The sequence below is a fragment of the Paramormyrops kingsleyae genome, chromosome 24 (genome assembly GCF_048594095.1).
Source record: "Paramormyrops kingsleyae isolate MSU_618 chromosome 24, PKINGS_0.4, whole genome shotgun sequence".
Taxonomy (NCBI): Eukaryota; Metazoa; Chordata; class Actinopteri; order Osteoglossiformes; family Mormyridae; genus Paramormyrops; species Paramormyrops kingsleyae.
The window spans coordinates 11,447,915-11,460,628 of record NC_132820.1 but is presented as its reverse complement, the minus strand read 5'-3'; the positions used below and the strand labels follow the sequence as shown (position 1 = coordinate 11,460,628).

At 50.2% G+C, this 12,714-nt stretch overlaps 1 protein-coding gene across 2 annotated transcripts in view; it reads left to right on the top strand.

Moving 5' to 3' along the window:
• LOC111860794 (cell adhesion molecule DSCAM-like) overlaps nt 1–12,714 on the top strand; it is a 64,444-nt gene that overhangs the window by 30,942 nt on the left and 20,788 nt on the right. The window contains exons 4-7 of one of the 2 annotated variants that reach the window (XM_023844805.2): nt 10,703–10,849; nt 10,933–11,211; nt 11,368–11,643; nt 11,813–12,109. In XM_023844805.2, coding sequence (XP_023700573.1) covers nt 10,703–10,849; nt 10,933–11,211; nt 11,368–11,643; nt 11,813–12,109 — 999 coding nt within the window. The remainder of the gene's footprint in view (nt 1–10,702; nt 10,850–10,932; nt 11,212–11,367; nt 11,644–11,812; nt 12,110–12,714) is intronic. The other variant, XM_072706649.1, reaches the window with a different exon arrangement.

The window sequence follows — 12,714 nt, the reverse complement described above, 5'->3', positions numbered from 1 at the left end:
ACAGGAAATCAGTGCAACCTTGAATGATGGAGGACTGAATAGGTAAATCTAATGCAGAGGCGATGACAACTTGGTATAAGGTCATCCTTACAGCAGGGGGCAGCATCTTGCTTTTGGTCACTTATTTCGGAATAGAAAAAACAATTAAAAGCAATTTAGGGAAATAAAAGGTACTTCAAGCAAAATAGTGCTTTTACTCTTTTAAAGGCTACATTTAGTAAATGTTGATTGTCACACCCTGCGGGGCGGGGAGTGTGCAATGGCAGAAAACTGACTCTCTGCCCCTCCTGCACTATAAGAGTCCACTTGTAAACCAGACTTTGCGAATTATTGTTGTCAGATCCGTATTGAGCAGTTCTCTTACTCGGTGTCTAGCCTGTGTTGTCTCAACTCTGCTTGTCACTGCCCTGCCTGTTCCTGCTTTGCCCGCCCTGATCCTGCCTGTTCCTGCCCTGATCCTGCCTGTTCCTGCTCTGCTTGCCCTGTTCCTGCCCTGCCCGTCCTGAATCTGCCTGTTCCTGCTCTGCCTGCCCTGTTCCTGCCCACTCTAATCCTGCTTGTTCTTGCCCTGCCTGTCCTGATCCTGCCTGTGCCTGCCTCGTCTGCTCATTCTGTCTGGTGTTCCTGTTCCCGGTCCGATTTTCCTCGGCTGCGGATCATTCCTGACCTTCTCCCTCGACTATGTTTCTGCCCTTGCAATTTGGATCTGGTTGTTTAGGCTCCCAAATAAAGCCATCAGTCTCCTGGACTGAGGTCCCCTGTCATCTCTGGTCTTCCGCCGTAACATATATTTGTGTGGTTTTCTTTGGAAATCGAGCTCAGTGCAATTAAGAAAAAGGTAATCCAGTACTTAGACGAGCATATTTGAAGGATTTTTAACAACAGCCTTTTTTTGACGAAAGGTCCCTTAATACATAAGGTTTGATACAGTCAAGCAGAGTTTTTTTGTATATTGCTTTATTTGAATTTCAGAAAGGCACTTAATAAATACCTTTTTAAAAACATTTATTCATGTTGATTGGGGGAGGGGGGGGGGTCGATCGTAAAATCATGCCACAGTGATTTCAGTTAAACGATGGATACCTAACCTCCAGCTTGCAGCTGTAAGCGCTGCACTTTTTTTTTAAATCCGTCATCATCTGTCACCTTACTAGCCCCTCTGGGCTCAGTGCCTTTAGGGTACTCCCTGAGCAGTACCACTGCCTGTGTTTCAGAGACAGGCTGATTCTGAAGGGTGGGGGACTGACAGCGGCCAGGACAGCAGGGCGGCGCTGTCAGCAGGGGCCCCGACAGCTGGCGGGCGCTGCACTCAGTCCCTGTGCCTCTTCAAAGCTCGGCTGTTTGTCGTTCCTGTTCCTCCTGTCAGGAGAGACGCTCCCCGTCTCCTGTAGCCTGCCCTGATCCATCTTTTATCCCCCAGTGAAGAACATGTCGCCCCCCCCCCCCTTGTTTCCCCAGTCATGGTGTCACTCTGCTGGTTGCCATAGTAACCATCTCACCTCCCCTCTCCAGTCAGGCCTAATGAGAAGGTTGTGCCTGTGGGAGGGCAGTGGACACACACACACACACACACACATACACATACAAACATAGACCCACACACAGCCACATGTGATCCCCGTAATTGCTGACCAAACACAAAGTTTTGGTAACAGATGAAATTTGATGAAATTGGGAACCTGATCGCGACCACAAATGTGTATCCCTAATGCCGCTGAGTCCATTCACTGTATCCCTAATGCCACTGCGTCCATTCACTGGATCACTAATGTCACTGCGTCCATTCACTGTATCCCTAATGCCACTGCATCCATTCACTGTATCCCTAATGCCACTGCATCCATTCACTGGATCCCTAATGCTACAGCATTTGTTCACATATTCTTTCTTTCATTCAGTCTAATACGGGTTCATTCATGGAATAGGAGCTTTTAGCACATAAGTGACTGTGTTGCTATATGAACAAGGGTAGAGGGAGGAAAGGAAAGTGAGGGAGTGAGAGAGTGATAGCACAGGTCTGTGTGACATTTCCGCCTTTACAAACAGCCAGATTCTCAGAAAGAGACCCCCACCCGCCCCCCTCCCCCCACTCAGGGACCCCGCCTCCCTCTAGACCACATCCCCTGACGCAGTCAGCCCTTTGAAAACGCACAGGGCTGATTGTCTGTACGGGATAAGGCCCCTTAACTGAGTTTTTAATGCCGCTGTTTTCAAGTTGCTAATTTAATGTCTCTGTATGGCATTTTCCTGGAGATTTTAAATTTGTGTATAAACATCGCAGTTGCGTAGTAACGTCATGCAGAGCAAAGAGAGTGTGCTCGGGGACACAACTTTGGGGGTGGGGGGGGGGGGATGGTGATACCATGGGAATAAAAAGAGTCACCATCGTGAGAGTCCAACGTAATAATCATGGAATCAAGTCGTCAAAGTAAAATAATAACTACCATCAATGTCATAATACAAAGACGGTCATTCTGCACTCAGGTTCTGTGAATGCACCACTCCAACTGGGTTTATCTCTGACTTGCAGAGTTAGGAAGAGATTTAGCAGACAGGAGGAACGGTCTAATAAACCATAAAAGCCTGATTATACAGAAGATGATAGAAAGGAAGTATTCCTAAGCAGGGGCCGGCAGATCTCAGCAGACGTCCTCGTTGGCATCATTAGAGGGGCTGCTGTGTTGATGAGCAGACTTCCCCGTTAGCGTCATTAGCACAGCCGCCAGGTTGGTGAGCAGACTTCCCCGTTAGCATCGTTAACAGGGCTGCCGTGCCAATGAGCAGACTTCCCCTTTAGCATCATTAGCACAGCCGCCGTGTTGGTGAGCAGACTTCCCCATTAGCGTTGTTAGCATAGCTACCAGGTTGGTGAGCAGAATTCCCCATAAGAGTTGTTAGCATTGTTAGCACAGCTGCCAGCTTGGTGAGCAGACTTTGGCGTTAGTGTCGTTAACAGGGCCGCCGTGTTACTAAGCAAACCTCCCTGTTAGCAACATTAGCACAGCTGCCAGCTTGGTGAGCTGACTTCCACGTTAGCATTATTAGCAGGGCTGCCGTGTTGGTGAGCAGACTTACCTGTTCGCATTATTAGCATGGCCGGCGTTTTACTTAGCAGACTTCCCCGTTCCCGTCATTAGCATAGTTAGGTTGGTGAGCAGACTTCCCTGTTTGCGTCGTTAGCAGGGCCCCTGTGTTACTGAGTAGACTTCCACGTTAGCATTGTTAGCAGAGCTGCCATGTTGGTGAGCCGACTTACCTGTTAGTGTCGTTAGCACAGCCACCAGGTTGGTGAGCAGACTTCCCTGTTTGCGTCGTTAGCAGGGCCGCCGTTTTACTGAGCAGACTTCCCCGTTCCCGTCATTAGCACAGCCGCCATGTTGGTGAGCAGACAGCAGACTTACCTGTTCGCATTATTAGCAGGGCCGCCGTTTTACTTAGCAGACTTCCCCGTTCCCGTCATTAGCATAGTCGCCAGGTTGGTGAACAGACTTCCCTGTTAGTGTCATTAGCACAGCCGCCAGTTTGGTGAGCAGACTTCCCTGTTTGCGTCGTTAGCAGGGCCGCCGTTTTACTGAGCAGACTTCCACGTTAGCGTTGTTAGCAGAGCTGCCATGTTGGTGAGCAGACTTACCTGTTAGTGTCATTAGCACAGCTGCCAGGTTGGTGAGCAGACTTCCCTGTTTGCGTCGTTAGCAGGGCCCCTGTGTTACTGAGTAGACTTCCACGTTAACGTTGTTAGCAGAGCTGCCATGTTGGTGAGCCGACTTACCTGTTAGTGTCATTAGCACAGCCGCCAGGTTGGTGAGCAGACTTCTCTGTTTATGTCGTTACCAGGACCCCTGTGTTACTGAGCAGACTTCCACGTTAGCGTTGTTAGCAGGGCTGCCATGTTGGTGAGCCGACTTACCTGTTAGTGTCGTTAGCACAGCCGCCAGGTTGGTGTGCAGACTTCCCTGTTAGCATTGCTAGCAGGACTAACGTGTTGATGAGCACACTTCCCCGTTAGCATCGTTAGCAGAGCCGACGTGTTGATGGGCAGATTTCCGTTAACATTGTTAGCAGGGCCAAGCTCGGCTTGCGATAGTCACTTGGGACTTGGGAAGTTCAGTGTCAGCGTTCACCGCGTGCAGCCGCTCTCCGCACTCTTTCAGGAAAAATGCTTGCACAAGATTGGATATGATCACATGACTGGGCTGAATCCTCCGCAGCAGCTTTTCTGCAGTAAATACGAGTGTGTAGCGCAATCTCCACAGCAACGCCTATTCATATTCTTCAGGCGAAGTCGGGCCAGTGGTTTGTGACCCTCCCCCCCCCCACTATGGAAATACAAGGAGGTGCGATAAAAAGTCACGGATTCGAGATGTAGGCCGTTTGGGGTTTGCGGTCTGGCAAATCTTCAGCTTTCTGCTGAAGAGGAAACATTTTCAGACCTCAAAGACAGACACTACGAGGTTATAAGATAAGCACAGCACTATCCTGCAGCGGCCCTGGGGGGGTTCTCAGCCCCTCCCACACGCCATGGCTACTGTCCAGTCTTGTTTGAGAGCCCGTGTGCCAATGAGCTCAACGCTGATCTGCTGTTTCACCACAACTGTGTACAGTTTCTATACATCTTATTAATTGTTCTTATTTCTAAATGAATAATAGCAGTAACATTGTACTATGACTGAAATGATATAAAGAAATATCTTACAATCTATACCACATAACTCCAGGAGGTGGCAGAATGGTTAAGGAATCCAGAAACGTCTAGCAGGGAATTTTCAGCAAGGGGGCCGATGTGCCTAAGCAGGGTCCCTCAGACAAACACCCAGCTGTGTGGATCTGTATAGAAACACGAGCTCAGTGTTGGTATAGCACTGAATAATAAAGTAAGAGCAGTAAACTGTGGTGGCAGCTCCCCCCCCCCCCCCTCCCGCCAACATGACCCCCCAACCCCTGCTCCTCCCTGTCTCTCTGCCCCCCACCTCACTCACTTCTCATGGAAGATAAGATGAAGGGCTGCTAATTCCTCTGACAGCCCTGCCTTGTGGAGGGCGGGGCACCGAGATGGAGGCAGAGAAATGTAGAAAGAGGTGGAGAGAGGGAGCTGCACATTCGCTCCCCGTGTCCGAGGCAGTCGCCTCATGTGGCCCAGCTCTTGGTTGCTGGCCTGCTTCAGCCGTCATGGAAAGATGTCGGGGGGGGGGGCTCCTGTGGGTCAGCCTGCTGCCTACCCTCCTGGTGCCTTTAATTCAGGTCTGCTTACAGTCTTATGGGGCAGCTTTGACTTCTGCTATCGTTCCTGATATCTACACCGTGTCTGCTGGGCTTTGAGGCCCTGCGCGTCCCAGCCTCTGGCCTCTTCCATGTTATAGCCCCGCCTTCTCCTCTTGGCACATCTGTGGGGTTTCCTGGCCCTGAGTGCAGGGGGAATGGGGGCGGCTGTAGTCGTGTCCCTTCCGTTGGCCTCCGCGGCTGCTGACGACGACGCCGATGCAGTTTCACCATGCCTGGTGAGCAGGGGAACCCCGTGTAGGATGTGAATGAGCCGGCAGCCCCCCCTCCCAGCCAGGCTGCCCCAACACCCCCACCCCCACCCCAGGCCGTCCAGCCAGCAGCTGTATTTAAATTGCCGCCTGTCTGATTTTCAGCATGAGCGGTTTTAAGGCCGCGGGCTGCTCTGTCATCCTCGCCGACACCATCGTAATCTTTATCTGAGTAATCTTCTTGGACCATTCATCCGGTGGGAGCCATTAATCGGCAGAGTTGGCAGTAACGGGCACGTGCGTCTCCATGAGTATATGTGCATCTGAGTGCGTGTGCCTTTGTGTGTCTGGAACTTCATAAATTTAAGCCAAATAAATGATCTAATTTTAAATAATGCAGTGTTAGTGTAATGAAATTGGCTGCGTTTTTATGCCGGTGCCCATTAGGAATGATGTGTGTTTTTAATTAATTCTCTTTCAGTAATTACGGGGTGGGCGTGGCCCAGGACGAAGCCTTTCTGGTAAACCAGGGGTGAAACCAGTGTGGTCTTGCGTGCCATAGGAAGAACTGGGCCTTAATTATAACATGACCAGTTAAAATCTGCACAAGAATGCTGGATATCACTAGCGGCATCTTAACTCCCCTTGGGTTGAGACAGTGGGAGGTATGACTGAGTCATGCTGATTTCGCCCTCCGGTGGTTGAGCTGTAGAAGTGCAAGCTGAGTGACAAGGATGTGAGACGATCTGTGTGTCTCCCTGTTTCGGGTGAAAGAAGCTTGTCAACAATGTCAGTTAGAGGACTAGAGCAACATAACCAACCTATTTATATTGATGACTGATTTGACAGCAGCATGCTGGTCATACTGAACTGTCAGATCAAGAGTGTTCTGCTGTTTGAACTCTAAGGTCAGCAGTGAAAGGAAACTGAACACGGAGCCAAATGCGTAATTAAGCAGGTGAGTCAGTGCAAACATGTGAATGTTTGTGAATGCGTTAGGGGTTTGGTGGGCATGTTGCTGTGACAACAACAGGAACTGTCAACAACTCCGGCTAATGGGGATGAATGGGTCTTATTACCGGTGGTACGGACTGCCCGGTCCACTTCAAATGAAGATGCAGAACCAGCTCCAAACGTACCGGGTCTGAGTGATTCCTGAGAGTGGCTGAACACGAGCTGATTGGTGCGTCTGTACGTCTGGGTGGGGCTGGGTGGCGCCACATCCACATCAGTGGGTGGGGGCATCTCAAGGTGTGTATGCATACAGAGCTGCTGGACCTTTTAACCAAATCTGAACAAACGTATAACATGTATAAATTGAGAGCCCTTGCAACATTGTAGCTTTTTGTGAATGATATCTGCTACAGAAATAAAGTGTGATTTATACGCAGAGGTACAAAGTATAGTGTGTATTTCTCCATGTGCGCGGGGTAATGTTCTCCCTCGAGATCCATCGAGGTATGATCAGAGAACTCAAGGAGCCGGCTGGTCTGCGCATCGTTGGGCTCGTCTGTTGTACCTCGTTTTTGTTTGCTCCTCCATCAGTTTCCCGTGAGCTCTCACACACGCCCTCTTGTTAAATCTGCAGCTAACGAACCATGCCACGCGGCTTAACGAGATGGCGGGAGGGGAACGCGGCCCCTACTACGCCACCGCAGCCAGTGCTCCTGCTCTCATAATGACGGTAATAAGGTGTTTGAGGAAGCGTGTCATCGAGTGGCCCCTGCTGAATCATCGCCGTGGACAACAGGCCAGGAACGCAGTGACTTACAGTGACTAACGGGGTTTAGCTACACTCAGAGGAGGGAAGCCACATTAACAAGCCGATCAGTGCAGTGCGGACACCTGCCGGACTCCCAACTCCCTCACCACATCGTCTCGGTTACAAACATCACTGTGTCTGTAGAATTCCATGAGACCTCTACAGCGCCCCTGTGTGGCCAGTGTCTGAGCTGTGGCAATGCGACAACAAATCCCCTAGGAGTCCCTCAAAACAATGCAGCACAGCGTTCTCAATACAGGAATCAGGAGTAGGTCACTGCAGTGAATTGTGGGACGGCCTCCTCAAGGTCACATTGAGGTCAATGCAGGGTATGAATACATCGTGGTAACTGCTGTTAAGATTTTGAGGCAGTGTTAAGGTTAATCATGCAGCTGAGCATTTACCTGGAGTAGCTCAAGGTACATGGCTAGTATAAGGGTTCAACAGCTGCTTCCCACCGCACATGTGGCTCCCAGTCTACAGGGAACAGGCCTTACCCACAATGCATCTGGCTCTTTGTGTAGGTAGGGGGTGCAGTGATCAGGAACAGAAGCGAGCGCTGAAGCTTCTGGTTGTACTGGTCCCGTTGCTGTATCTTTGAGGAGGATGGTTGAGCTGGATCCCTTCAAGTCACAAATCACACATGGTCTTCAGCGTTTTGGTCAAGCGCTTCGTATCTTTATGTATCATTATGCACGTGTTCAGATGTGCATTGAGGGGGAGTAACGAAATCCCTGGCGTTACTCCGTCAGCGTCCCAATGTGCTGTGCACTGCGTCACACGGAGTCGCCACCGGAGGAGGCGTTGGGGCCGAGCGTCCTTTATCCGGCTCTCCGCCCCCCCTTGATGTTAGTTAGGAGAAAGGGTCAAATGAGTGATGGTTAGAGCAAGGGTCAGGTCACGGGGGGGGGGGCCGCGGGAAGCAGTAATGCACTAATACTAAGTGAGTGTTTTGGGATGAGCATGCACTCCCATGCAGAACAGCCTGAGCCTTTTAATGAAAGTGGGTGTATATAGGGGGAGGAAAACACATGATATGGTTGGCCCCTCTATATAAATTATGGCCCCTCTTTTGCCCTTCACCTTCAAAAGTCCTAGAATCGCCCCTGGGTGGGGGTCACTCCCCGTTAGGTGAGTTAGTGGGGACGTTGGAGCCATGCGGCAGCGGAGAGGGGTGGAAGGGGATTGTGCCTTCAGCCTTTTTCCCAGAAAGTGCCGGAGATGACTTGGCATTTTCGAAGGCGGCGGCGATGACACAGATGGACGGCGGCAGGGGGGACGCACGTCCTTCTCTGTCAATTAGGGGCTCGTTGGCTCAGGATTCATAGGAAGCATCCTGTCACCTGGAGGCATCAGGAGGTCGAGAGCGATAGCTGGCGGTTCGCTGTCAGAACATCAATTGAAAATAGCTTCTCCGTTTCAGGCTTGCAATCAGGGGCGAATCTAGGACTGTTTAAGATTGAGGGCATAACGGGGGTCATCATTCATAAAGAGGAGCTTTATCATTAGCGAATGATATGTTTTGAATGACAAAGGAGAGGTCACTCTGGGGGCCAATCAGCTTTCAGCTGGGGCCAGTGCTCCTGTGGCCTGTATAAGCTCCTAAAGGTGATTTCCCAGAGTGCACCGGGACTTGGGTCTCCTCTCTGTTACACAGACATGCAGACAGATCACCCTCCCCTTCTGTCTGTGCTTACCTATCACAATGTGCTCCATTTACACCACAGGCAATAAGCCTTTCAGGGAGTCAGACCTTCACCCCATGCCTTTAACTAGGTCATCCTTTACAGGAATACACTCCTCTCTCACCTCCATCCCTCTGTTTTCCTTTTCCTCTCTTCAGTCACTCAGGGCACCTCTTGGAAGAGGGGCGTGCTATATTCTATTTTTGCAGGCTGGACCACAAGCTCAACCCCCCCCCCCCCTCTCCCAACACACAGAAAATTCTGGGACACATTCCGAAGGCAACTCAGTGATATATTCTCAGTTTTAGTTCTGTCAGTTTATTTTTGTAGTTTTATACAATAAATAAATGTAATTATTCAATCCATACTTTAAACTATGTTCTCATGTTATATTTAAGTATCCTTTGGGGATTAGAAAAGAAAGCAATTGAGATCATATTACTTGTACATGGTATATAGAGAGCAAAGAGTTTGCGTAATGTGGTAAAAACAGAGCTTACTAAATTATGAAGAGTATCTATGTGTTACTTTTGTTCAGAAAGCTTTGTGATGCCTTGTAAATGGCCCCGTTAAATGTCTTTGCTGGCTTGGCCTCTGACTATACTACTGACCACTGGGTCGGTCCACTGTCTTGTCTGTGGTCATACCTGCAAGATGCTTCTCAAAGAGACGCAGGCCAGATGCGTCAGAGACATCCTGAATTCTGCTCTCCCCCCTTGTTCTCTAGCACTGTGGACCCCCTTGTTGTGTTACATTTTGCAGCCATACCTTAAAAATTAAACAGAAATGACCAATTATTCCCCCGGGGTTCAGCAACCTGTCTCTGGAGCATCACACAGACCAAATGGAATCACACTGGAGTGGAAAATGCCTCCCTGCGCAGCATCACAGGGCCATGTCTTAGAGGATGGTAATTCTCTCTGTTATGGAAAAGCAAGGTGTCATCAGGTTCCGGCTTTGCCCTACAAGCTCACCTACACGCTCTTTTGGGTAGAGCCATGTATACTAAGACTTAATTCCTGATAGAGTCTGCCAGTCTGAGGATTTACTGCATTTAAGTATATAGGTGATTATGTTAAGTATCTTCACATTCAACTTGAAGTGAGCGTATGTTGGGGTTTCTGGTAAACAGACTCGACATTCTGCGAGGCTGTGAAAGAGCATCTGGTCGATTTTCCGTGATCTTCATACCTGTGCAGTTATGGGGTGTGTTTGAATTTCCCTCCGAGACAAGAAACACCCAGCTCTCTGTAGGTCCTCTTCAAAGAGGAGCACTATCAATAATGTATTTCAGCTGATTCAAAAATTATTTTTATTGATTCACTGCCGCCACCACCCCCCATCTTTGCGGGTGATCACAGAGGTACTCTGAAAAAAATTGCAGTAATGTAGAAATTGATTTTCAGATGTTGAATTATTTAGAGGTGTATGATAACAAGTCTGGTTGTGGCGCGTGACCTACATAAGGAAGAACAAAATCCTGGCTTTATTTACACTGAAAGACAAACAGAGCATCCTGCCAAAACTTGCTGTCCATATGATAAACCGAGAATAGGTGCTAACGCTCATCAGCTCTCATTTACCTTCAGTCTTGAATACTTCCTGGTCTTTGTTTCATGCAGGAAATAAGTATCCTGCTGTTTGCTTACCTTGTCTCTTAGATCCTGGAGACCAGATAAGTCCGGGAGATCTGTTTTGGCTTTGCATTGTGCTACTTATTTGAAACCAGTCAACTTCGTTCAGATGATTACGTTGATCCTTCTGCTCCTTCGTTTTCTTAATTGCAGGATCTAGATTTCTCATCACCTCCACTGGGGCCTTGTACATTTTAGACGTGCAGAATGAGGATGGCTTGTATAACTACCGCTGCGTCACACGCCATCGCTACACAGGCGAGACCCGGCAGAGCAACAGCGCGCGTCTTTTTGTGTCAGGTGAGGTTTCGCCTTCCCTCGAGCGTCGATCCGCCCACCTGTCTGGTCATGACGATCCTTTTCTTCTGTCTCTGTCCCCAAAGATCCAACGAACTCTGAACCGATGATCCTGGACGGCTTTGAGCAACGTGAGGTGATGGCCTCCCATAGGGTGGAGCTTCCCTGCAAGGCGCTAGGTCACCCTGCACCCAAGTACCGCTGGCTGAAAGACGGCAGGCCACTGGAACCGGACAGCCGCTTCCGGCAAGGCGTGACAGGCCTCCTGTTTGAGAGCGCTCAGCCCGGTGATGCTGGTAGCTACGTGTGTGAGGTCTGGAACAGCTACGGCAATGCTGAGGTCGCTGGCCGGTTGTTGGTCACACGTAAGTCAATTAGCTGACTCTCCATCTTGCCACATGCATATTAGAACAGTTTGTTACAGGGTCAACCATTTAGACAGAGCCCCTGAAGCATATGGCATCTCCAGGTGTTTTTGTAGAGCACTACCTTGAGTGGCTGATCGGTTGTGTCCTCCACAGAGCCGTTGAAGGCAGTTGTGAGTCCACGCAAAGTGAAGGGCAGTGTGGGCAGCCAGGTGTCACTGTCCTGCACGGTGAGCGGCTCCGAAGACTATGAGATCTCCTGGTACCGTAACGGCGAGGTGGTCCACCCAGGCAGCGGCGTGCGCATCACTGGCGACAACCGTGAGACCCTGGTGGTGGAGGCAATGAGCAAGAGCGACGGGGGCGCCTACCAGTGTTTTGCCAGGAAATCCAAGATGTCCGCCCAGGACTTTGTGCAGGTGGTTCTAGAAGGTGGGGGGCCTTGTGTCTAGGATCTACTGGGTGCGAGTCCGACTTAGGTCGGGGAATGTTCTAGAGTGAGGTCTGTGCCTGTGGATCAGACTGAGATATCTGCCAGGAGCTCCAACCTCACCACACTGTCTCTGATGACCCCCTTGCACCCCCCCCCCCCCCCACACAGATGGCACCCCGAAGATCCTCTCTTCCTTCAGTGAGAAGGTTGTGAGCCCCAGCGAGTCTGTATCCCTGGTGTGCCTCGTGAAGGGAACCCCACTGCCCACTGTCACCTGGACCCTAGATGACGAGCCCGTGGCGCGGGATGGCGGCCGCCGCGTGGGCCAGACCGTCACCACCGAGGGTCACGTGCTGAGCTATCTGAACATCTCTCAGGCCCAAGTGCGCGACGGCGGCGTCTACCGCTGTACCTGCAACAACTCGGCCGGAGTGGTCACCTACCAGGCTCGAATAAACGTAAGAGGTGCTTGTCAGATCAGCTCCTCCAAGACGCATGCTGCATCATCCCTGCTGGCCAGCACTCAGGGACCCCCCCCCACCCCCTGTGCATCCCCCCTCCATTGTTCTGCATTTGTCCCACTTGGTGGATGTGCCTCCCATGCCTAGCTTGACATCCCACTCTTGTGACATCACCTCACATCCCCTCATTCCCCAGATAGCAGATGTCTACGATGCCACAACTCCACCAGTAAATACACAGAGCGTTTAGTCTTGTGGGTGCTGTGTTTGTTTCCATTTTCCTCCACTATGTGGCGCTCATTCAGCGTAGATAATCAATATGCTGCATTATATAGTCTACAACCTTAGAACTCCTCTTGGGACTTGAACCCATGATGTGTCTCCTTAATGACCACGCCACCTACTGTTAGTACTAGATAGTACTCGTTAGTGCTAGTGCTAATCACAACAGACCAGTTGATCTGATCTGAGGATGCTCCTAAGTGAAGTACACCAGTCTGTCGTTCCCCTTTAACAGTCTGCAGTCTAGTTTTGTGGGTTGGTGCCAAATCCTTCAGCTGGTTCTACTTACTCACAGCCGTACATCATTCTTTATCATTATTTGCGTCT